Source organism: Typopeltis vanoorti, chromosome 9 (assembly GCF_054136105.1).
Source record: "Typopeltis vanoorti isolate ZY-2024b chromosome 9, IOZ_Tvanoo_1.0, whole genome shotgun sequence".
In the NCBI taxonomy this organism is placed as follows: Eukaryota; Metazoa; Arthropoda; class Arachnida; order Uropygi; family Thelyphonidae; genus Typopeltis; species Typopeltis vanoorti.
In genome coordinates this window covers 94,911,976-94,939,120 of record NC_143557.1, presented here as the reverse complement: position 1 = coordinate 94,939,120, position 27,145 = coordinate 94,911,976, and the positions used below count along the sequence as shown (strand labels likewise).

At 35.2% G+C, this 27,145-nt stretch overlaps 1 protein-coding gene across 2 annotated transcripts in view; it reads left to right on the top strand.

Moving 5' to 3' along the window:
- Nucleotides 1-27,145, top strand: part of LOC150103268 (uncharacterized) — a 134,454-nt gene that overhangs the window by 65,137 nt on the left and 42,172 nt on the right. For both annotated transcript variants that reach the window (XM_090397512.1, XM_090397511.1), the window contains exons 7-8: nucleotides 11,517-11,815; nucleotides 23,210-23,453. In XM_090397512.1, the coding sequence (XP_090253638.1) occupies nucleotides 11,517-11,815; nucleotides 23,210-23,453 (543 nt within the window). The remainder of the gene's footprint in view (nucleotides 1-11,516; nucleotides 11,816-23,209; nucleotides 23,454-27,145) is intronic.

Here is a 27,145-nt window from a genome sequence, read left to right as displayed (position 1 = left end):
GAGGATAAAAATCTATCCACCTGCAAACTTCTAATGACAATGAGAGAGAGAAAAGCTAAGAACTCAGTTGAAGTCAGAAGATGAGCTGCAAGATAAGTGTTTACATAATAGGCCTTTGTGCCAAACCCAATCAAAAACAACAATGGAAGAATCTATACTGGCAATCATTTATTAGTTGAGAGGTTTCAGGTTATGTGATAGTTGACTGTTAATGGTTTTTCCTCTGTTATTTAGAAAAATTTGTGAGAGAAATTGGATAAAGATCTGTCACCCTTCTTAGGAATGGGTTGAATGTGTGCTATATGAATATCTAGCAAGAGATCAGAGATATTGATTGAAGTTGTTAATTATGATTAGATGATAAGAAGGCATTTACCAAGGTCATCAAGACAAAAATTGGAGGGAGAAACCTTAAGATGTTTTTTCCACATAATGATGCAGTAAATCAGCACAAAAGATGGGTGGAAGCAAAGTTGAACAAAAGTTAGTCAGTAGCTTTAGTAAGAGACGGCCAGCAACCCTGACTGCCATTTGGATGTGAAGCCAATTTCCTATTTTGGCCGTTTTGCTTTCAAAATATTTTGATTGTACTGATGATAGTTTGCAAGTATTTGAATTGGATATGAATGTTTCTCTGACTCTAAGAACCATATCAGTAATGAGTTCACTACCAAATCTTTTAATCAGAAAATTAAAAATAGTAATTCAACTAAGGAAATCGCAAACATCGCTCCACTTGCCATTCTTATAATTCCAGACAATGTGTAAATGAGAGTGACTTGTTGCTTCATGTGGAAAGAAGTTAACAGATTGCAGTCTGTGAATTGCCTAGAGAACAAACAACATCCACACTATATTTTGGAGGATAACTTGTAAGAAAGAGATCGAGAGCAGTTTGAGTAATCTAATAAGCATATGAATGGTAGAAGAGTGACTGAGACAGCAAATGAAAATGATTAGAATACAGTAGATTTTTTAGCCAGAGAAGATTCTCAAGTTAGAAATTATCTGCCAAATATAGTGAACAAATGTACAATGCTACATTTGAGATAGTCGGTGAGGAAAACTAAGATGGAAAGTGCTCAAAGGAGCTGAAATTTTAAGTTTTTTTTCAGATTAGAGATGGAAATAGGCATCATTGAGATTGGAACAATCCAGAAGGTTGGGGAATTGGATTGCCCCCTTTTTCACACATGTGACATATATTGTAATGGATTCTTTCCCAACTCATACATGATGTATTGCATCCAACTTTGCAAAATGGGGTAGTGAAACTCATTTACTGCCTAATGGAATCTAGCACCACATACATTTGCTCCTTACTCTGTGTCATACTCTAGCGTTTGACTTAATTTCTTCATTCCTTCATAGCTTTTTGTGGTCTCATCAAGGACTACTGACTAGCCCACTAATGTAAATACATAGAAAGATTTGGTTGCTGCAGACCAACTGGATTTCACCAGAGTTTAGCATATTTCACGTGACATGTGACATATATTGTAATGGATTCTTTCCCAACTCATACATGATGTATTGCATCCAACTTTGCAAAATGGGGTAGTGAAACTCATTTACTGCCTAATGGAATCTAGCACCACATACATTTGCTCCTTACTCTGTGTCATACTCTAGCATTTGACTTAATTTCTTCATTCCTTCATAGCTTTTTGTGGTCTCATCAAGGACTACTGACTAGCCCACTAATGTAAATACATAGAAAGATTTGGTTGCTGCAGACCAACTGGATTTCACCAGAGTTTAGCATATTTCACGTTACAGTAGCCTCATCATCAGTTCCATCAATGGTTTAAGCTTATGTTGTTTTGCCTTGAGTATTGTAGTCATGCAGTCTATCTGGGCTGTATAGAAATATCTTCAACTCCCCCACCTCAAGATTCATTTACTAAACATGATTTAGGAACTGAGAGGAGACCTCCACATAGCCTTTAAAGGAATGCGGAGAACCGACCAGGGCTTCTGACCTAATGTCCAATCCTCACCTTCTCGTGGTGCACCCTGTTGGGTATCTACTTTGATACTGAACGAACGAGGATGGGCTGGCAATTTGGGATTTAGCCGACCAAATTGTATTCTTATTGGTTAAACCAAAATAAAAAATGATGGTACAACATGACAAAATTTCATGCTGGCTGGGGCGTCGCCTGGTTAAACAAGGCCCCCCCCCCACCCCGTTGTTTTCGCCAGGGAACCAGGGCGAACAGCGAAAAGTCAACTACTGGAACAAATCTGAAAACACATCCCAACTCAACATCACCAGAGTTAAAGATCGATACTATCGATATAAGAAGCCTGAATGGAAGAAATGGAGCTAGCTGAGGAATTAGATAAGTACCAGATCGACATAATAGGGGTGACTGAAACAAAAAAGACAAAAACTGGTGAGATCTTTCTGAGCAATAAATACAAAATGTTATATTCAGGCAATGACAATCAAGGAAAAGAAGGAGTAGCCATAGTATTCAACACAAAATACGAGGCTAATCTTCTTGAATGGGGGCATGCAGTCTCAAGTAAAGTGATGTGGGTAAATATCAGAATGGGGAACTGAACAATGAGACTTATTTGTGCCTATGGTCCCACAGAAGGCTCTACTAAGAAGTGGAGGAATTTTTTGAGGGTCTAGAGAAAGCTACTGACACAATGAAAAAGGAAAAGTTGGTCCTTGTTGGGATTCTAAATAGCATGATAGTAAGTGATTGTCAGACATACAAAAATAATTTGGGAAAATTTGGAGAAAAGAGCAAAGCTAATAATAATGGCAAATATTTGTTGGATTTCTGCTCAGGACATGGACTGGTTGTTATTATTAACACCATGTCCCAACATAAAAATGTGCACAAATTCACATGGAGAGAAGAGGCAAGGAATAAGAAAAGTCTCATTGACTATGTTATTGTTGATAGTGATGTTTTCTCCCTGTTGCAGGACACTAGAGTGTCTTGCAACAGGGTAAGATATTCTGGAGGTTGTTGAAGAAGCTTAGAAATGGAGGAAAGAGTGCTGTAAAAGAAATTAGAGATGATAAAGGTGACATGAAAACAGGAGAAATTATTTTTATCAGTGATAGCTCAGTGATAAAATAAAAAAAAATAAATAAATAAAAAAAATAAACACTCAACGTGCATACAGTCAGGAATACATATTCATACTTGAAGTAGAAAAAGCTATTAAAGGCTTGAAATGTGAAAAGGCAGCAGGATTCGAGAAATGCTGAAGTATGGTGGTATAAAAGTCTTACAGTGGCTACACTGCATAGTTCAAAAGGCCTGGATAGAAGAACGAATTCCTGATGATTGGAGTAGAGCTCTAATTGTACCCATATATAAAAAGGGAAATAAAATCGAATCTGGGCAAGATATATGATAGTATACCTGAGAAACGGTTGATAAGAATTGTGGGAGAAAAGCTTGGTGAAGAACAAGCTGGATTCAGGCCTAAAAGAGGCTGTCAGGATCAGATCTTCACTTTACGACAAATAGTTGAGAAATCATGGGAATATAACAGAGATTGGTATTTAAGTTTTGTCGATCTGGAAAAGACATATGACAAGGTACCAAGAGAGAAGCTATTTAATATGCTACAGTTATATGGTGTCAGTGGAGCATTATATTATCAAGCAATACTTAGTCTTTATTTATGTTGCAAGTCAGCAGTTAGAATTGAAGGAAGTACAGGAAGATGGTTTAATGTTAAATCTTGTGGGAGACAAAAATGTACATTATCTCCTCTGTTATTCATTATCTATATTGATCACATTATGAAGGAAAGTGGTATTAAACATGATATCAGAATTAGAGATGTTAATGTCAACTCTTTGCTTTATGCGGAAGATGTTATACTTCTATAAATAAATCCACTACAAGTTTGCAAGATTCCCTGACTAAATTGAGTAACTGTTGTAATAGATAAGGTATGAAGGTCAGCAATAAAAAGACAAAGATAACGAAAATTGGCAGAATCATTGAAAATGTCAACTGTGTTTTGAACGGAGAACCTGTGGAACAAGTAAAACTTTTCAGCTACTTAGACACGATTTTTAGTGAAGATGGTACATTAAATATGGAAATAGACAACAAAATCAACAAAGCTGGTATGGTAGAAAGTCAATTGAATAAATTCACTTGGAATAAGAGAGAAATTAGTCAGAACACTAAGTTAGCTGTATACAAGACAGTGTTCAAACCAGTTTTAACTTATGGATCTCAGAGGTAGGTCAGAAGTAAAACACTTGACCAAAGACTAGAGACCGCAGATATGAGAGTCCTGAGAATGATTAGAGGCGTGAACAGATAGCATCAATGGCAATATCATATTAAAAATGAGGATGTTAGGAAAGAACTTGACATTGTCAGCATCCAGGAATGCATTAGCAGAGCTAATCTCAGGTGGTATGGTCACTTAAACAGAATAGGTGAGGAAAGATTAACAAAACAAGTGTTCTCTGCCAGTTTGGCAGGAAAACGACCGAAAGGAAGACCAAGATATAGGTGGATTGATACAGTAAAAAGTGCCTTAGATGATAGAAATATAAGATCTGATAATGTTGGAATCTTGATAACTAACAGACTGATTTGGAGAAAAATTGTAGATAGGAAGTTAGTAATGATGTAAATTTTTCATGTAGTACTATCATATCCCGTACACCCCTTGAGGGTACATGTCAGGAATTTGATGATGATGACAAATAATACATAAACTATATTATGTGAAATTTATCTTGCATTGCATTTACTTTTTATATATTGGTATGAATGCAATATCACTTCAGTTTTCTAGTGAATAACGTTTTCTCACGGTAAATTGTCTGTGAACCACTTGGAACACTTAGTTTGTTCTTTTACAGTCATCTTTTCATACTTTAAATCTTTTTTCTGTTTTATGTTACTCTCATCTACAAACAAACTTCAGCAACCACTTCATTTGAAAAATTTTTAAGCTGACTGCTTATTCACTGAGATACTTCAGTTTATCAAGTTTTGAGATCAAAGCGTTTCATGCATACGAAAAATGCACATTGCAGTTCGTGTTTCTTGCAATTTTATAATTTTTGTGACTGGATTTGGTAATTTTTTGTGTCATGTAGTTGTAAACCTACTTCTGAAAAATTTATGAAGTATAATATGTATAATATTTCTTTAAGTGACATTTGTAAATTGGAGTTGATCACACTTATACAGATGCTAAGGACTAAGACTCAAGTGCATTAAATTAATTTGCTTATTTTCTGAAAAAAATGGTTGATTTGTTGTTGTAGTTCTAAATAAATTTATAAAAATCAAATGCATATTAAATCCAGCATTATTCAAAGTCGAATACAGAAACTATAAAAATTCTTGATGAGTCATATGTAAAATATATTATTATATAGTGACTTTAATTAACCTGTCCTTTCCTCAGCTATAAACAGTGATCCCTTTCTTTCTTAAAGTTGCATACATTTTCTATTTATTACTGAAAGGCATTTACATACTAACCATTAAATTTTTTTTTTTTTTTTGTCTCTCTTTCAGTGTGTTTTTATTGGTTTCATGAAACGTATGAAATTTGACCAGAGAGCTTATGAGAATACACTCTACCTAACGAGTGTATTTTCATTACGAGTTGCCCCGCTGTTACAGTGTCCATATATTCGCTCCTATTGGTCCATTTTGATAAGGTTTCACTGGCCTGACAGCTCTTTCAAAGTTATTGGTTTTTATCAGAGATCAGGCAGAAACCTTAAGAGAGCAAAAACTCTCAGTAGTAAGGGACTTGAAACATCGAAAAGGTGTATTTTTCGTAAGCAAACTCTTGGTCAGTGTGTAAAAGTATTTACTAAAATAAAGAGCCAAAAGGTTTCACTTCAGTGATGCAAAATTTATAACAATCAAGGGGATATTAAATCTAGCATTATTTCATGCACATAGAAAATAAATAAAAGAAGGTGGCAAAATATTCTGGAGGTTTGTTGAAGAAGCTCAGAAATGGAGGAAAGAGTGCTGTAAAAGGAATTAGAGATGATAAAGGTGACATGAAAAACAGGAGAAAAAGATATCCCTGAAGTATGGAGTAATTCGAAAAATTGTTAAATTAAACAAGCAGTGATAGCACAGTGGTAAAAAAGAGGAATACATATCAATACTTGAAGTAGAAAAAGCCATCAAAGGGTTGAAATGTGGAAAGGCAGCAGGAGTAGATGATATTCGACCAGAAATGCTGAAATATGGTGGTATAAAAGTCTTACAGTGGCTGCACTGCATAGTTCAGAAAGCCTGGACAGAGGAACGAATTCCCGATGATTGGAGTAGAGCTCTCATAGTACCCATATATAAAAAGGGAAATAAAACTGAATGTGAGAATTACAGAGGTATTTCCCTACTAAGTGTTCCTGGAAAGATCTATGCAAGTATACTTGAGAAACGATTGAGAAGAATTGTGGAAGAAAAGCTTGGTGAAGAACAAGCTGGATTCAGGCCAAATAGAGGTTGTCAGGATCAGATCTTCACTTTACGACAAATAGTCGAGAAAGCATGGGAATATAACAAAGATCTGTATTTAAGTTTTGTCGATTTGGAAAAGGCATATGACAAGGTGTGTCCGCGCGGTTAGCCTAGTGGCTTTGCGCTTCGCAACCATATGCCTGGGGAAGGAGTGTCCTAAGTTCGATTCCCGTCAGAGACGTGAAGAGCTGAAGGATCTTCCTCAGCCATAGCCAAGTTAGTCGGTCTTGGGCGCGGGCAGTAGGGTTTTTCCCACCAGTTTATCTGGTGTTTTTCATCCCGCAAGCAGGCAAACCGGCCCCGTGAACACACAGGGATACGGCCAAGAATACCTTGAGGCATAGGAGTGACCATTCTATCCTCGTATTTCGGTTACGAAATCCAAGCATGCTTGGAAGGTTGTGGGCCTTAAAGGCCTGTTAAAGCCATTGGGATAGGATAGATAAGACAAGGTGCCAAGAGAGAAGCTATTCAATACGCTGCAGTTATATGGTGTCAATGGGGCATTATATCAAGCAATACTTAGTCTTTATTTGAGTTATAAGTCAGCAGTTAGAATTGAAGGAAGTACAGGAAGATGGTTTAATGTTAAATCTGGAGTGAGACAAGGATGTACATTATCTATATGGATCATATTATGAAGGAAAGTGGTATTAAACCTGATATCAAAATTGGAGATGTTAATGTCAGCTCTTTACTTTATCCAAACGATGTTATACTTCTAAATAAATCTGCTGCAAGATTCCCTGACTAAATTGAATAACAGTTGTAATAGATATGGTATGCAGGTCAGCAATACAAAGACAATGAAAATAGGCAGAATCGTTGAAAATGTCAACTGCATTGTGAATGGAGAACCTGTGGAACAAGCAAAACTTTTCAGCTACTTAGGCACGATTTTTAGTGAAGATGGTAAATTAAATATGGAAATAGACCACAGAATCAAAAAGCTGGTATGGTAGGAAGTCATTTGAATAAATTCATATGGAATGAGAGAGAAATTAGTCAGGACACTAAATTAGCTGTATTCAAGACAGTGTTTTAAAACCAGTTTTAACTTATGGATCTGAGAGCTGGGTCAGAAGTAAAGCACTTAACCAAATACTAGAGACTGCAGATATGAAAGTCCTGAGAAAGATTAGAGGCATGAACAGATGGCATCAATGGCAATATATTTAAAACGAGGATATTAGGAAAGAACTTGACATTGTCAGCATCCAGGAATGCATCAGCAGAGCTAATCTAAGGTGGTATGGTCACTTAAACAGAATGGGCGAGGAAAGATTAGCAAAACAAGTGTTCTCCCCCAGGTTGGCAGGAAAACGACCCAGAGGAAGACCAAGATATAGATGGATTGATGTGGTTTCAGAGTGCTTTAGACGATAGAAATATAAGATCTGATAATGTTTGAGTCTTGACAAGTGACAGAATGATTTGGAGGAAAATTGTAGATAGGAAGTTAGTAATGATGTAAATTTTTAATGTAGTACTATCATATCCTGACACCCCCTTGAGGGTACATGGCAGGAATTTGATGATGATTTCATGCACCGACAATGAGTTTGCTTACGAAAAATACATCTCTCCGATGTTTCAAGTTCCTTAGTACTGGAACTAAGTTCTCTTATGTTTTTGCTCTCTTAAGGTTTCTGCATGGTCTCTGACGAAAACCAAGTTTGAAACAGTTACCTTATCAAAATGGACCAATGGGAGGCGAATATATTGACTCTCTCATAGTGGACATGTCTCCTATGAGGTCCAGCTAGGTCAACTCATAAATACCAGTGAGTGTATTCCCATAAGCTCTCTGGTCAAATTTCATATGAAACTTTTATAGTTTTTGAAATAATGCTGGATTTAATATCCACTTGATTTTTATAATTTTGCATTGCCAAAGTGAAACCTTTTGGCTCTTTATTTTAGTAAATACTTTTATGCACTGACAGAGTTTTTGCCTTTAAGGTTTTGTCTGGTCTCTTATGAAAACAAACAAGTTTGAAACAGCTATCAGGCTAGTGAAACCTTATCAAAATGGATCAATAGGAGGTGAATATATGGATGCTGTTGTTAATAATTCGGTGGGGATTTTTATATTCCAGGATATTCATAGATATTATCTTAATATTAATCCTACCATAGAGATGATCTCTGTTTCTAACAATTATTTTTAATTTACTTCCGTATGTACCTATATATTTTTATATGCACAAGGGTTCATTCCAATTGGTGCAATGACCTTAATTCTTTTAGAATCCAAATAAATCACTGACTCAAGACCAAAATACAAAATAAACACATTTAATATAACAAAAACAAATATTACATAACTACCTACAAATTAATTGGATCCAAGGCCTTTTAAAAATAAACTTCCACTTAAGACTAGACTAAACGCTTTGTTTTCACAATGACAAAATGTTCATAGCCAGTTTCTTTCTCTGTCAAGGTCCTTTTCCGAAGATATGTGACTTTATTCTTCATTTTTACAGGATCCTTTCTCATCACTTATGTAGCACACATTAATTCTTCCGAACTTAATTCTGTCTCTTTTCTTCAGTAGAAATAATAGTCAGATCCGGCATCCTTAATACAGATGAAACTTCCTAATCAGAGTTTTCTCTAACATTCCTTTTGAACATAAATAGCAAATTCTTCTTTTATTCACTAAATGCTTATTGACAGTCTTAACTCTTTCAATTAAAAAAAACTTACAGTTCTACGATTTCCTTTTCGCAACCTACTATAAATCTTTCAATTAGTCTTTCCTCCAATATTCCGTTTAAAACGCGTATAGCATTATTTCCCTTTTATTTATCCAAATGCTAATTCCACATTAAAACTTAATAGTTTCACGATTCCTTTTTCGGAATATACTATTAAATTTCCTCCGACTGTCACAATAAAACTTAAGTTTCTCTGAACCTAAATATCTGCCGGCTTGTGTTCTAAATTCCTTCTGAACGCTCTCTTGTTTATTTTCCAATTGCTTCGATACCAAACTTGTCAGCTGTCAATCACATATCAAACTTCTCGGCGAGCATGTGCACTCCATGAAACTGGTAAGGAAGAAGTTAGGTATAAATAATGGCTGACACGTTGTCTCCATTAGCAAAAGGGAGAATGTCTTCATAATACACACAAAATTTTAAATTGCAATAAAATTCTTGTAAGTAATACAAATATCAAATATAGTAAGTACATCAATTTTTTAACTTCTTTACATATCATTTTTGACAAAATTTCAATAATGGGCACATCGCAAGTGCCAACAATGCATGTTATGAAACTAAAACTAATAAACATTTCAACATAAACAATTTGTAAAAATATTCAGAATTTTAATTATGATTATTTTTACACTGTCATAGTCGGCATGTCTCCTATAAGGTCCAGCTAGGGCAACTCATAAATACCAGCGAGCGTATTCCCATAAGCTCTCTGGTGAAATTTCATACAAAACTTTTATAGTTTCTGTATTCGGCTTTGAAATAATGCTGGATTTAATACCCACTTGATTTTTATAAATTTTGCATCATTGAAGTGAAGCCTTTTGACTTTATTTTAGTTCTAAATAAACGTTTTTCTCCTACAAAAGCCTTTGGTGGGCAAAATGTTATCAAAAAAAAAAAAAGTGTAGTTAGATTTTAATGAATCTTTCTATAATCTGGTCTCATAACATGTGAATCATAGTGAGAAATTTTAGGCTAGAGTAAATATTGAGGCTGTCAAATTTTGCTTATTTTAGAACAAATGTTATTTGAATAGACTGAAAGAATGAAATTGTGGGTCTTTGTAATTTTTATATAAGAAGTGGTGGAAATAAGCATCTTGCTGTTGAATTAAATGATAGAACGTCCAGTTTGAACTTCAGATTTGTGCTTAATCATAGATAACATTTTTTGTTTGTGGTAATATTTATAATTTATTTATCATTTTAATAAACACAATTTGACACTGCTACCAAAAACAACTAAATTCCAGCTCTTAATGTATTGCATCTCTGCTTACTATGGGTTTGTACCCTACGATAATGTGGATATTTCTGAATGTCTTTAATTGGTAGATTTTCATCATGTAGCATATGAGCACTACCACTTGCTTATTAGAGATGTAATTATATTGGATTAAGTAAATTAATTTGAATTCCATTCATTAAAAGTTCTAAATCTGATAAATTTAGATAAAGATTAGTTTGGGTGTTTTATTACTCCCATTCACAAAAGATAGCATTCTGGATTGATTGAGCTTTTTTTTACATAATCTGGAACTCTGCTCTAGAGACCAAAACATGGACTCTTTCATGCTACTTGAGGCCTGTGATAACAGGCTAGTGGTCTCACATTTGAATTATGAAATTCATCTACTACCTAAAGGCATTCACAAACATCTTCTCACAACATGATTTAAAGTCACAGCCTACTGGTTGGAGAGCAAGTATACCAGCTACTAGGCCAACCAAGCCACAGTTTGAGTCTACTGATTAGGTTTAACCTCAAAAAATTTTGTTTTTATATTATTATTATTATACTTTGCTAAAACCACTTCTTCCATTAACAATATTTTATGCTTTAATGAAGGTTTATTTTCTTGATCCTGAGAATTAGTAATAATATTTTTGGTTTACAGATCAAGTGTTGATCAATTTTATTAACTTAACCAACTAGTTTCGCCAAACTTATCTTCTGGGCACTTACATATAGGTAAGAAAAAAGATTATGTTTGAAGCCTATTATGACTATTGGACTAAAACAAAACACTGCTAATAAAGTATTTCATTTATAGTTATTACTATATTTGTGAATTTTAGAAGATTGTTTTAAACTAGTGCAATTTATAAAACAGTATAATTAATGCATTTGTATATGTATACAATTCAACCTATATGTAAGTGCCCCAAAGACGCCAACAGTTAAAGTTTGGTGAAACTAGTTGGTTAAGTTAATAAAATTGATCAACTTGATCTGTAAACCAAAAATATTATTACTAATTTTATGCTTTATTTATTTTAAAAAATAGGATCATAACATAAAATTAGAGCCTAGTTCTGCTAGGGACAAAAGATTAGGACCTCCAAGAAAGAGGGGAAGACCTAGAACTCGTCCACTTCCATCTTCAACTTCAAACAGTAAAATGTGTGATGATTTTGCTTATGGTATGGGTAGTTATGATGATGAATCAGAAGATGGTGGTAGGTTAGACGAAGGTTTGCCAGCAAAGAGAAGAATACGTCCTCCAAAGGCTTTAGAAGAAGATTATTTCCTAGAATCTCAAAAAAGGCGAATGCGAAGAGAAAGCCGGAGTGATAGGATATATAAGTAAGAAAAAAAATTATACGTTTGAAGCCTATTATGATTATTGGACTAAAACAAAACACTGCTAATAAAGTATTTCATTTATAGTTATTACTATATTTGTGAATTTTAGAAGATTGTTTTAAAATAGTGGCAATTTATAAAACAGTATAGTTAATGCATTTGCATATGAGCATTCTTTATCGTTGAAGCAGAAAGTCTTCCCATCATTCATTCTCTGCCCTCATCATGAACAGCTGATGGATTTTTGCAAAATTTGATGTAAAATCTTTCTCAGAAGAAAACATAATATTCTAATCACCAAGATCAGTTTTCTCTTCATGGGTTGACTTTTCACACCAGTCTTATCCTGGCACAACCACGTCATGTCACATTCATTGTTTCTTCGGCCTCTTATGTGTTCTTTCAGAATACCACTTCTCACATGCACAACTCCTAACACTAAATGACAAATTTGCCCAACTTTGAATGCTGTTGGCATCAAAAATCTCTCAAAATGCTTGATGCATCATTCTTTATCGTTGAAGCAGAGTCTTCCCATCATTCATTCTCTGCCCTCATCATGAACAGCTGATAGATTTTTGCAAAATTTGATAGAGAATTCTTACTAAAAATCTGACTCCCAAATTAAGTGTTTGTCTAGGACTGGTGGACAGGTTTAATCACCACTTTTCTTGAGAGTAAAGTTTATATGTAAAATCTTTCTCAGAAGAAAACATAATATTCTAATCACCAAGAGTTTTCTCTTCATGGGTTGACTTTTCACACCAGTCTTATCCTGGCACAACCACGTCATGTCACATTCATTGTTTCTTCGGCCTCTTATGTGTTCTGTGTTCTTTCAGAATACCACTTCTCACATGGACAACTCCTAACACTAAATGACAAATTTGCCCAACTTTGAATGCTGTTGGCATCAAAAATCTCAAAATGCTTGATGCTGCCTGAAAGCAATCTGCTTAATAGATAAAATAAAACTTTTCTCACATATTCCCTCCAGTCACTGCCTTATAAATGCTGATTCCATTGCCTTTTTCATGGGGGCACTGCTCCTCAGAACTAGCTACCACCATCCTCCACTTTCCTCTAAACTTGTACATGAACACATCACCATTCCATACACAGTTCAGCTTCATACTTGCCATACCAACCTCCCATTCTTCTTTCATTCTATCTACCTCTGTCTTTGTGCCAACCTTCCCTATATTATTTCCTTGGATAACTACCGCCTTGTTACACTCAACTCTCACAAAAGCAGACTTGTGGGTGCTTAGTGGAATAGTTATTGTGCATAGTTTGTAATAGCAAACTTTCTCTACCTTAGCATTGGACTTCTAAAGCTTTAAATGGAACTTATCAATTGTTTTGCTATATTGAGAGTGGATTGCTTTAGCTGATGCTTGTAATTGATCAGCTCTCATATCATGTATTGGCTTTGGAATTTATATACAGTAGATGTGTGCTATACCAAATACTTCTATAATGATATATACAATAATAAACCATGAAAAGATTCTGGCCTAAGTCCTTTAGAACCAATGCTATTTTAAGCTCACGATTACAAATCGTGATAAATCGTGAAATTGAATAAGGAAGCTACTTGACAAAAAGTTATCTTCTAGATTTACAGCTCTGAGTTTGCAAAACAAAACAATTTTTAGCTTCTTTCTTTTCTGTGCAATATTTTTCCAATTCTTAACTTTTAAAATTGTAATATCTTTTTTTGTATATTATCAATCCATCTTTTTCCTGGTCCACCTTTGTCCTTGGTTTCGATTCAAATATTTTTTTAACTCTATCTCTTTCCATTCTTTCTATATGCCCTAACTACACTATTCTTTGTGTCTTTATACATTTTACTATATCTACCATTAATTAGTCATTATTTGTTCTAATTCTCCATATTCCATTTTCTTCTTTTATTTGTCCATATATTTTCCTTTCAAAGATTTTGTCTATATCTTTTTGTGTTAATGGCCACATTTCATATCCATATATTGTTACAGGTCTTATAATTGTTTTATAAAGTTTTAATTTAGAATTACGGTTAAGAATCTTATTACTCATTAACTGTTTGTAAATATAATAATACTTATTTCCAGCCATGATGCTACTATTAATTTCTTTGGATATATTATTCTTTGTTGTTATTAATGAACCTAAATATTTAAAACTATCCATAACTTCTTCAAAACTGTATTCACCTATATAATATCTTGTAATATTTTTATTTACCATCTTTCCACATTGCATATATTTAGTCTTCTGTTTGTTAATTTGTAATCCAACTTCTTTAATATTTCTATTAAGTTCTTCAAGTTTCTCTTCTAAATCTTTTCTCCTGCAACTTATTATTGCTATATTGTCTGCATATGCACATATTTATTATTGATAAATAATATATTTATTAATTTCCATCAAGGTATTAAACTTTCTCCTACTGTGAACTTAAACACACTCTTTTTGCCGACGACCAAATAATAATTCCGAATTCTGAAGATAACTTGCAGAAAGCTATTTTAGATCTAAAATATTTTGCAATTTTTAGGTTTATATCTTTTTCATTTTCATATGTAATCATACATCCTAAGTGGTTACATGAATTCACCTGTTCAAAGATTATGGTATGATAATATCAACAGAAAAATCAAAAACTATTACCTTCAAAGGACAAGATCTTAGAACAGGTGAATTCATTTAACCACTTAGGATGTATGATCACATATGAAAATGAAAAAGATATAAACCTAAAAATTGCAAAATATTTTAAAATAACAGGTGTAATTAATTCTATATTTAAACAAAACCTAGTTCAAAACAAACCAGACTAAAAGTATACAATACATTAGCCTTACCAGTCTTAATGTATGGAAGCGAAATCTGGACAATAAAACAAAAAGACAAAGATTAACAACAGCAGAAATGATGTTTATGAGAAAAACTGCAAAGTATACTCTATTTGATCACAAAAGAAACGAAGAAATTATGAAAGAATTAAACCTAGAACAGTAATAGAAAAAATTAAAAAATATAAACATAAATGGATGGAACATGCTTAAAGAATGAAAATAGAAAGATTACCAAAACAAGCCTTAAAGTACAAGCCATTAGGAAAAAGAAAACCAGGATGTCCTCTTAAAAGATTCAACGATGCTTTCTGAGCCAGAACAGGCCTAAATCCTTGATATGCATGATGGTGAATATATTTATTAATAATAAATATGAATACAAGACACACAAAATACCAATCAGGATTCACCTAATTGGTGTCTTGTATAGGGTGCAGCTTAAGTTCTGTGCTTAACTGGGTATGTCACTTGAGTAACATACCCAACTTGGCTATTGCTATATTTTCCTTGAGCGAACTGATTGACATAGATATAATAAAATTAGTTTAATCCTTTATCCAAGTGTGAGCAAACAAAGTTTGCGCCTGAAAGTATCTTCAGGACTGGGGTAAGGTGGTACAACACCAGGAAACTCGTTGCAAAGGTGGTTGACATAGAACTGATTGACATAGATATAATAAAATTAGTTTAATCCTTTATCCAAGTGTGAGCAAACAAAGTTTGCACCTGAAAGTATCTTCAGGACTGGGGTAAGGTGGTACAACACCAGGGCAACTCGTTGCAAAGGTGGAGCAAGTTACCAACACTCCTATCTCAGTATCTCCCATAATACAAAACACATCTCCTTGCGGATATGTCTAATGTTATGCATTAAGGGAAGGGCCACTACCTAGACTAGTTTCGACCTTTATTGAGGTCGCTTCAGTGGGAGCCAGGCCCAAGTGGAGATGCCAGGCAGAAGCATTAGCAGGTCATCTCCACCGATAGGAGTTGCCAAATGGTGTGCCACCCTTTTTTTATTAAATTACTCTGGATTTAGAGAAAGATGTTGAAAGTTTATTTTTCACTTGGTTAGAGTATAATAAAATTAGTTTAATCCTTTATCCAAGTGTGAGCAAACAAAGTTTGCGCCTGAAAGTATCTTCAGGACTGGGGTAAGGTGGTACAACCAAGTCATCTCCACCTATAAAGGATTGAATTAATTTTATTATACTCTAACCAAGTGAAAAATAAACTTTCAACATCTTTCTCTAAATCCAGAGTAATTTAATAAAAAAAAAGAGTGGCACACCATTTGGCAACTCCTATAGGTGGAGATGACCTGCTAATGCTTCTGCCTGGTATCTCCACTTGGGCCTGGCTCCCACTGAAGAGACCTCAATAAAGATCGAAACTAGTCTGGGTAGTGGCCCTGCCCTTAATGCATAACATTAGACATATCCGCAAGGAGATGTGTTTTGTATTATGGTAGATACTGAGATAGGAGTGTTGGTAACTTGCTCCACCTTTGCAACGAGTTGCCCTGGTGTTGTACCACCTTACCCCAGTCCTGAAGATACTTTCAGGCGCAAACTTTGTTTGCTCACACTTGGATAAATGAATAAACTAATTTTATTATACTCTAACCAAGTGAAAAATAAACTTTCAACAAAAAACTTTCAACATGATTGACATAGATCATGAAGTGAAACCCTTTATCTAGTTGGTTACTGGTTACCATGGAATGGGAGTGCCAAACTTGCCCTCCAGGGATACTCATCTATTTGTGAATAGCAATGTGTGTGCTTGTCTGTGTTGCTCTAGTTAAGCAATTGCATTTTGCGGTTTTTCATTTGTCACTCTAGCTCAGAGGGAACTGTATCAACTGTGAATGGGATGGCAAAGAGCAGGAATATACCTGATTTTGCATTCAGATCTGATTCACTTCAGCTTCATTTGGAATTTGCAATTGCTGATGTGGGATTTGGTGGGTTTGACCAGTTTCAGTTGGAATTTAGCCTTCCCAAGTTTGAAAAGAATTCTGTTGCGCCATAATTTGTCAAATTCATTAGCAGCATCTAGGAAAATCGTGCATGTGTGCTGACTCCAGTTGTACCTTATGTGCTCTGACTGACAACTTGTTTAGTGGGATGGTTCTCCAGGAATCTAAATTGCTCATAGAGGATGAGATTTAATTCTTTTTTTACTTTTAGCAGTCTTGTTATGATTACCCTTTTGGCTACCTATTTTTCCTAGGCAGAAAGCAGGCTGATTAGTTTTTGGGAAACTAATCTGTGGGAACTACATGGTTTCCACCATGGTATGAAGTAGTGAGATCTTAATATTGCATTATTATTAATAATAGCAATGTTGGCTTTTTTGCAGAAGGCATTTCATCTTGTTGGATCTCCCACCTGGGTCATATACTTTTCTATTAAGTTTAGTGGTGTCATGTCCATCAACAAGAGATTTCATGTAAATGGAGTTTGGTAGTCTGTGCATTTTAGCATATGATAAGGTGTGTACTTTACTGACAGTCTAGATCCACATGGGTGTTGTTGGAATAGTAATGGCAACAATGCTTCCTCTGTTTTCATTGTATACCAGACCATCCCATGAATTTATGGATGAGTTTACTGTCTGCATAGAGTTCTGGTCATTTTCTAGAGCATCTAGTTCTCTTGTGTAAGAATTTTAAGTTTCATATCCCACTGCTGATATTGATATTTTTTTAACAGTTTATCAAACTATGTTCATGGTCCAGTCAAGTACTTGTATTCTAGAGTTAGCATTCTGTAGTATTGCTGTCTGGCTCTGTTCCTGAATTTCTGTGTGTCATTTCACCATTAGCAGCTGCAGAAGCAGTTATCTGCTTGTCCAGGTTTGAGATCTTTTTAGTTAGTGATACTTGGTAAATGATTTCTAATAGAACAGTTGTTGGTGTTGCCCAGTTAACAGTTGGGAACTGATCTGGGATATTTTCATGTTGTGGGTTGTTAGAGCTGAGGCCATTTGTCCCACTTATTTGTATTCATGCACCATATTTTGAAGAATTGCTAGGTTCAGAGCATTGTATCATTTGGATTCTGGAAGTCAGTCCTAGGATTATGATGTTCCTGAATTATACCATTATGATTTGTAATTCTGCTGTTCAGGCCGTATACCTTGTGATCAGATTTCAGTGACTGTTTGTTCGGAGAATTATATGCAAAGTGTATTTTCAGGGGGCATGTGTTTGTGGTTTGGACCTCCATCTCTTATTCCATGTTGGCATGTGTGGAATTTCCATTTTCATTGCAGTCTGTATTGTTTGTCAGTGAGCTGTGAAGCCCCCCCCCTCCCCAACACATACATCCTTCTGGTGGTGTACTATACTGTAATAACAGATAATTATTGAGCTCTGGGTTGTCAGCTGGTTGGAGATGCTTTTCATTTACGAGGATTGCCTGAACAGCTGGCATTCTAGAATGCAATCTGTAGGGATTCAAGCCTTTTTTCATGTGTTAACCATAGATTAATTTGATTTGAAAATCAGTATGTAAGTGGAAGGCATGATAATAATAAACAAATATGAATGAACCTTATGTAAATATATTATTTTCATAGAATTTTTGGTTATGTTTCATAGCCATTCTCAATACAGTAGAAAAAGATGAACATAAAAACTAACAACAATTACATTGAAAGCATGTGATATTATATGCACTATGAACTGCAGGAGGATAACTCCATCCACATTAATAGATATCAAAAAATAAATCACATAAACATTTTTATAGTTTCAAATAATTGCAATTTAATTTTATGAAACACGTGAATGATGAGTATTAGTTAGCATAACTTCCCAAAATTGATAAAGATTAATGCAATTGTTTTCTGTTGAGATTAGGCTTGTGAATGTCTGTTTTGCAGCTTTCTTTATCCAATCTTTCCAGAAGAAAATTACTTTGGTGTTGAACTTTAGTATTATTTCACTGAATTCTATGCTTTGTAGACAAGACATGGCTAGCTAAACCAGATTTATTGGGAAATTGAAGTGAGATATATTCTTTATGTTCTCCAAGATGAATTTGGGTTCATAATAACATAGGCCACAAGAACAAGGGATTCTGTAAACTTTAGGATAAGAGAGTGGAGTTAATATTTGTCTTTTGGAGAGACAAGGAAGGTACTGACCCTTGTTCTTGCAGCCTGTTATTATGGACAGACTGGCATTGTGAATGGAGAGCCTATAGAACAAGTAAAACATTTCAGCTACTTAGACACGATTTTTAATGAAGATGGTAAATTAAATATGGAAATAGACTTAATCAAACAAAGCTGATATGGTGGGAAGTCAACTGAATAAATTTATATGGAATAAGAGAGAAATTAGTCAAAACACTAAATTGTCTGTATACAAGATAGTGTTCAAACCAATTTTAACTTATGGATCTGAGAGCTGGGTCAGAAGTAAAACACTTGACCAAAGACTAGACCGCAGATATGAGAGTCCTGAGAAAGATTAGGGGCGTGAACAGATGGCATCAATGGCAATATCATATTAAAAATGAGGATATTAGGAAAGAACATGATATTGTTAGCAGAGTTAATCTCAGGTGGTACGGTGTTGCATCCCAAATGAATTTTGATTCAGAACATGAACAAATCATTCACGACTCAACAGATTAACTAAAAATTTAATGAAAGGAAAGGCTTGCATTTAGTTAAAACCACATAAGAATGTATTAATTATAAAGGGTGATGAGGTATAGCATTGTATTAAAGTGGTATATTATTCAAAAATTTGTTAAATGAACAGGAAATCATTTGTATATATCATTCCGTTAAAATTAGCTTAAATAAGAATGTTCCACTGGACAACTTGTAAGACTAGGTCCAAAGGTCTAATACTTGCTGGTGTAAAGCCTGAGGCTGGCAAAGTGCATTCCACTGGACAACTTGTAAGACTAGGTCCAAAGGTCTAATGCTTGCTGGTGTAAAGCCTGAAGCTGGCAAAGTGCATAAGCAGTTCCGAGAAATCTGGCATAGCGCCATGTAGGAGATCCAGAAAAAAAGGAAAAATGGGGCACTGTGCAAAGGAAATATAAGCAATTGCACAAGGACATAAGGTCTCCTTTTTTTTGTTTTCCGGACTCTTGGTTATGGGATCGTCTGATCGAGAATTGGTTCCAGGTCGTGCGATAGGCAGAGGTATGTGTCGGCGGGGAAATTGAAGTAGTCTACTCGAAATACAAAAGGCGGAATTCCAGCGTGAGTCGGCGGACGCTTTCCTAGCAAGTGCTCGTAAACTCGTAGAAGTCCCCCGAATAATCTCCAGAAATGAAGTAGCCATAATGCGTATGAGGGAAGACCTATCTAGCAGAAATCTAATGCTGCACGTGGCACAAGAAAGGATCTGGTTCTTGGGAACAACAAAGGCAGTACAGACCAGCAGACTTATTCCATACTCAGTGAGACTAATATTATTATATTATTATAGAACTCAGAAAATGCAATAAGGTGCAACCTGATTGCATTAATCATTAATTATTATGAACCCAGTTGTCGAATTGAATTAGACGAATAGTTAGAAGGAATTTAGGACCATATACATGTATTATGTGGGTTATGGTTAGAGCGTAGGTTGAAGTTAAAATTAACTTAGTAACTTAGTAATTACTGGTATTTTCTCTCTGAGTAGTATATTAATCTATAATAAGACATAGACTGGCGCAGCTCTATAAATATAAATTCGTTTATGCCCGAAAAGGAGACAGGACCAGAATCCAAGCAAACACATAGGAAGACTGCAAAGTAAGGGTGATATTGATAAGAGAGGTATAATAGGTATCAGAACAATAATTTCCGTAGATAACGACACAACGATGGTCACTTAAAGAGAGAGAAAGGAAAGATTAGCAAAACAATTGGCAGGAAAAAGACCCAGAGGAAGATCAAGATATATATGGATTCATACAGTAAAAAGTGTCTTAGAAAATAGAAATATAAGATCTGATAATGTTGGAGTCTTGACAGGTAACAGATTGATTTGTGGAAAAACTGTAGATAGGAAGTTAGTAATGATGTAAATTTTTTTATGTAGTACTATCATGTCCTGTCCACCCTTTGAGGGTACATGTCAGGAATTTGATGGTGGTGATGGTTGTTTCACCCAAATTTGTCTTAGAGAACATCAAAAATATCTCTCTTCAATGGACTGATAAATCTGGTTTAGCTGGCCTTGCCTTGTCTACAAAGAATAATGCTGTCAGTGAAATGATACTAAAGTTCTGCACCATTTATCTTCTGGAAACATTGTATAAAGAAAGCCATGAAGCACACATTCACAAGCCTTACCTCAACAAAAACAATTGCATTAAACTTTATCAGTTTTGGGAGAAGTTATTATACTTATTATTATCACCATCGATTAGTACAATAAGGATAGATTGTGTTTGTCTCACAAATATGTTTGTGGAGTCCTGGCTGGGTTTGCTTTACTCAGCTCATTCAACATCTCCCAGATTTGTTACTATGATTGCAACTTTGCTTGATTTGGTTGGGCTATGTGGTTATGGATTGAAGTTTCACATGGTTTGGAGTTTTCTGCTGGTTTTTGAACCACCAGCTGTGTATACAAGCACATATTTTGGTTTTGTGCATCATTATTGAAGTTTCACCATTTGCTGCTGATGCCTGTAAAGCTATTGGAAGTTTTTTGATTTCATTTTGCTTTGTTTATAGTATGGTCAGTTATTGCACTCCATAGTTCGCAGGGTTTGGACTGGTGCAATTGGCATGTTTTGCTGGCTCTGTTTTTTTAATTAATTTTTTTTTTTTTTACAGGATCCATTGTTTGGTTTTCTTCACATTAAACACCACAGAAATTGGCCCTATAGTAGTTCTGTGAGTGGTTGAATTTTGGACTACATTGGCATTGTCTTTCATTGTAGTGGTTCTGGCTTTATAGCCAAATTGCAGACTGTTATTAGCTTGTTGATATCTTGGTGTTTACTGTTTTCATCTGTTTGGAGCATATGGCTAACTTTATTAGCGTTTATCAGTTTTGGAGGTGAATTCCTCTATGGTTACAGATTCTGTTGTGATACATAGTACAACCTTTGTTTATGCTGGAGTGAAATTAAAACAATAATATAATTTCTTTAATGCAAAGTAATGAAGTGAAAAAACTTTCTATAGCTATCTCAGATATTTCAGTAATATGGTGATATGCTATTTTGCATATACACTGTTGCCAGAAATGTCTGGACACCTCCATAGCTCTATATTGCCTTGCCCATATAACACAGATACACATCCACAATGCTATATAAACATAGGCATGTGGGTATTAACAGTATAGACATTTTTGGCCATCAGGATGAGTGGATGAAAAGAGTTTCATCTGTTTGAACATGGTATGGTAGTTGGAACCCACAAGTTCAGTCTGAGAGATTTCTGCCATATTCCAAGTGCCTGGTCTACTGTTAATGAAGTTATCATGAAGTGAAAATGTGAGGGAACTACCAAATCCCTTCTCCTGAACTGGTGAACCCGAGAAGCTGACAAATCGGGACTGGAAAACTCTCAAGCATGTTGCCACGGTAAATCGTCAGTCAGCCTTAGCAGGTGCCAGTGACAGAGCTATTCAATGTGATGGGCATGTCTAGATACATCGGATGCCTGATGAACGATGCTTACAGAAATATTTTATATCAACTGTGAAATTCAGAGGTGGTAGCATAATGGGTCTGGGACTGTTTTTTCCTGGCTTGGAATGCGCCCATTGGTTTCTGTGTCTGGATCTTTAAACTGATGCCTACCATGACATTTTGGATAATTCTGTTCTTCCCACACTGTGGCAACAGTTTGGAATAGGCCCTTTCCTGTGTCAGCATGATAATGCACCTGCTCACAAAGCAAATGTCCTTACTCCATGGTTTGAAGACATGGAGGTGGAGAAATTAAACTGGCCAGTCCAAAGTCCCAACTTCAGCTCTATTTGAACATCTTTGGGATGAGCTGGAGTGAAGGTTGCATGTCAGACGTACTTGCCCAACTAACACTTGTCAGCTGTTCACCATACTACAAGAGGAATGGAAATGGATTCCGGAAGCAGTTTACCAGAACTTAGTGGACAGCCTACCCTGAAGAGTAATGGCTATAATAGCACTGAGAGGAGGCCCCAACCTCGTATTGACAGCAATGCTGTAGCGACAGGACATACAAACAGTTGCTTTCCGAACACTTCTGGCAACATGATGTATATATACATATTTTCTCTCTGTGCGTGTATTACAACTTGTAAAATGCTTATTACTTTGCACAGAGCTTGTAACTTAACTCATTGGCTTTGATAGTCATAGACTAAGGGGTCTCCAAACTTATGCCCTATAAGTAATATGTAGTCCTTGGAGGGATGAGAATATATATTTTTTTATTTTTTTTGGTGATTCTGATATAAATTTTAAATGAATTTCACAGGAAAACAAATATCTATTGAGAAGAAAATTTGGAGACCCTTGTCATAGACTATAGATTATAATTAATCATAATATTTAGTATTTAAAATTTTTTCAATTGATAGGTGTAATGAACAGGGGTGTGCCTATCGTTTCACAACTGAGGCAATTCTGCAGTATCATTCACGTTGTCACACATCAGAAGAAAAGGAAAAACCTTTCATTTGTCCAGAGTGTGGTGAAAAAATGGACCACTGGAGAGGATTAGCTATGCATTTATGGAAATTGCACGGAATTGATATGGATTTACACAACTGCTCTGAATGCGCATATAAAACATATAGTCATTTTAAATTAGAAAATCACAAGGTAATTTATTTTCTGTTCTTCAATCAAGAACTTAAATCATTTTAGTGGTTCCCAAGCTTGTTATTTTAACACATTCTTACTGATGTTTCGCATCATTTGTAACACTGTGTGTTTATATTTTCATGATACTCAAATGCTGAAAGTATATGCTATGTCACTAAATTTGTATTGACTATGTTTAAAATATGTAATATGTTAGTAGATTTCCACTTCCCCAAGAAATAGCAAGCAACTGTGGTACCTCCATCCTGGCATGGTTAGTCAGATGCTCATAGAAATAGGGATAATAATTAACTTAGTTACTACAGGTTGCTATTTTATCAAAAAAAAAATCAGTAGAAGTTGTTTAGTTAACATATCCTGGACCTTCTCTGATTGATAGATTGCAGAAAAAAATCTTGAAAACCGTAGTCAATAGAGTATTGATTTCATCCATATAACCTAGCCACACTATCTCCCACATTAATCCTGCTTGTCAGACATAACCCTCAAAGATACTGGTATTAGGGTCAGTTTCAATATAGCTTCCCTTCTTCTCCTTCCCAAAAAAAGGTACTTATTTATGTGGTATGAAAAAAGAACAGCTTAAAGGCACAATTACATGTGCTCCCTTCCACCCTTGCCATTCCAGTCCTTTCGTGGAACACTTGAGAGAAAATTTACCTCACTTTGTCAATTAACACATTCGCTGCCATGATACTCGGGCACAGTTTGTTATCATAAGCAATTTCACTTCTTCAAGGTCGGTATGGGTAATCTCGTTGCCGGCGGTAATCGAGATATGAGTATGTTCATAGTTGGCTTGTGGGCTCATATACCATCTACGAGTATACACACTTTCATTGCTAGCTCCGCACGCCAAACATTTTCACTTCTTCAAGGTCTGTATGGGTAATCTCGTTGCTGGCATTAAGTGTCATACGAGTATATTCATAGTTGGCTTGTGATGCGCATATACCAACTACGAGTATACTCATAGTTGGCAGCAAACATGTTAACAACATGGCTGTTATGTTTATGGATATTTTAGACATTTTTAGTACACTTCAACAGCTGGTATCCTGTAATCTTTTTACTGTTGAAAAAAATAAAAATAAAATAACATTGTCTGCCTTTCTTCACATTTAACTACCAACAGATCTTTATTATTTTGTCTACAGGAAACCTACTCACACTGGTAGGCCAATCCATCATCTTACATACCACTGTCCTTCCCAACTGGTGCTGAATTTATCCCAAACATTTGCAGAATTATGAGAAACAATTCTGATATGTTATAGCTTTCCTTTCTTTATTGAAAGATCTTAAAGCTGATGCCAGAACCACACATTGGCAGTCCTTGCAGCAAAAGGGTCTACAAACTATTAGAATGGAAGTAGTAATATTTTAATTGGATTGTATGTCAAAATTGAAATACAGTATATCCTCCATACAGGAAGCTTTTATAAAATTAGAAAAATGCTCAACATATTGTGGTATATTGCACTATTCGATTAGAAAAGGCCTAAGTTTGATTCTCATTGTTACAAGAGGAATCTTTATATGCACTTTTTCATTTGAAGGTGAGTTAGCTGAATTCATATGGAGGTAGAGTTTTTTTCCTCCCAGAAACTCAGGGTTTTCATCCCACCTAGAGAGAACATGAGTTTGCAGACAAAAAATGCTGTTGGTGGTGGTGGGCAGTAGGTGGTAGTTGTGTGTGCTAGAATTAAGTAGTAGGGGAAACAGATGCGTGGAGTAGAGTCCCCTCCCACAATGTATCCTTGAAGGTGTCACATAATAATACTATAAAAAAAAACATGGAATTCCAAAATTGGTCTTTTATTATTCAATTTGCTATATCGAATTTTTATTTTTTTTAATAAGCCAATAATGATGATATTCAGAATCTCCATTGCTGGGTGAAGGCCTCTCCCATTGCAGGAAGGTTAGGTCTACTTCTCCCATTGTGGTTTACTCTGTATTGGGAGGAAGTGTGTGTGTGTGTGTAAAAAGGTGAAAGATGATCACAAACATCCTTGCCCTGGGTAGGAATTCGAACCCACAGCCTTTAGGCTGGAGAGTGGATTTACTAACCACTTGCCAACCAGGCTTGGCTACTCAATAATATAGGTTGACTAGTTTGATTATGCATAGTTATTATAAATGCAAAGGCATCTTAACTTTAGCAGTAACTTAACTGGACTAGATGTTAAGATTTAATACCAGGCTGTGTCTCATAACTTATTCAGCACACATCACTATATGAGATACATTCCAGAGGGGACTTGATATGAGAAAGTTATCTCTGCTTGATCATTGCCAGTATTTTTATCTAGTGAGATTGAAATAATTATTGATGATTGAATTTAATTTTGAATGATAAGCTGAAACTTAAATTGGGGTGAATTTTTGCAGTTCTAACTTTAAATTCAAATTTTCTAATTAATTTAGCTTTGATGTTCTGTACATTAGATACTTCAGTTGACCATATTTAATATATTACCAAATGTTGGTATCTAAATTTTGTTGAATAGCTGAAAATTAAGATGCTTTAAGGGAGTACAATATGCTAAAGTACTATGAAAGTTTCTTATGAAAATGGACTAGAGAGCTTATTAGAATACACTCTCTGGCATTTAAGAGTTGCCCTAGCATGGACCTTATAGAAAACATGATTGCTTGCCCAAGCATCCATGTATTCGTCCATTTTGATAATGTTTCACAGGTCTGACAGCTGTTTCGAACTGGTTGGCTCTCTGAGGAGACTAGGCAGAAGAAAAAACTCTCATTCAGTACTAAGAAACTCGAGATGTTAGAGAGGTGTATCTTGCATAATGGAACTCTTGGTCAGTGCATAAAAGTGTTTACTAAAATCAACTGTTTCAAACTTTAACCAGTTTGAAACAGTTGATGTTTAGTCCAATTCTCTGTAATGTCTTCTGTAGGTCTCTAATACTTTTCTAGGCTTACCTCATCATCAAGGCCAGAAATTCGATGCAATGGATTTACTTGGCTATATGACATAATTTGAATAAATTTAATGACTAAAAGCCAAGGGATAACAAAATATAGATAACGTAAGTATGGTGGAACATCAAAGTCTTAAAAAAAAATTACAGAAAAATAAAGATATAATTCTTTCAGTAGTCAAAGGTGACACAACTATCATCTTCAATTCTAAATACAACAGCAAAATGTTACAAATACTACAGACAATTTTTCAATTCTGGAAAGAGATCCAACTCGTGAACTTCATAATTGTACTAACAATCTCCTGAGAAACCCCTACAAAATTTCCTAGAAATTTAAGATTGCTTCTTCATCCTCTCATCCCTCGATTATATGGCTTGCATAAAATGCATAAGGATGTGCTAACACTTCACTAAACCAACTGTAGAAGGCATTGACTCTCTCACATACAAGCTTTCAAAAAATTTAAAAAGTTTAATAGACTCTACCATCTCCTTCAAGAATTCTGAATACTTTGTTAAAGTTCGAAATGACCTGCTGATCCATGGGCTGGAGTAATGGAGTAGTATTGAGAGGAAGGAACTTTACCTTAATGAACTCTAATTCTTCCAGTAAGTCGGCCTGGAGGATGAGCAGGAGCATTATCCATAACCAGCAAGACTTTGAGTGGCAATTTTTTTTCTAAAAGGTTTTCTTCACTGCAGGACCGAAGACCTTGTTAATCCACTCAACGAACAAGA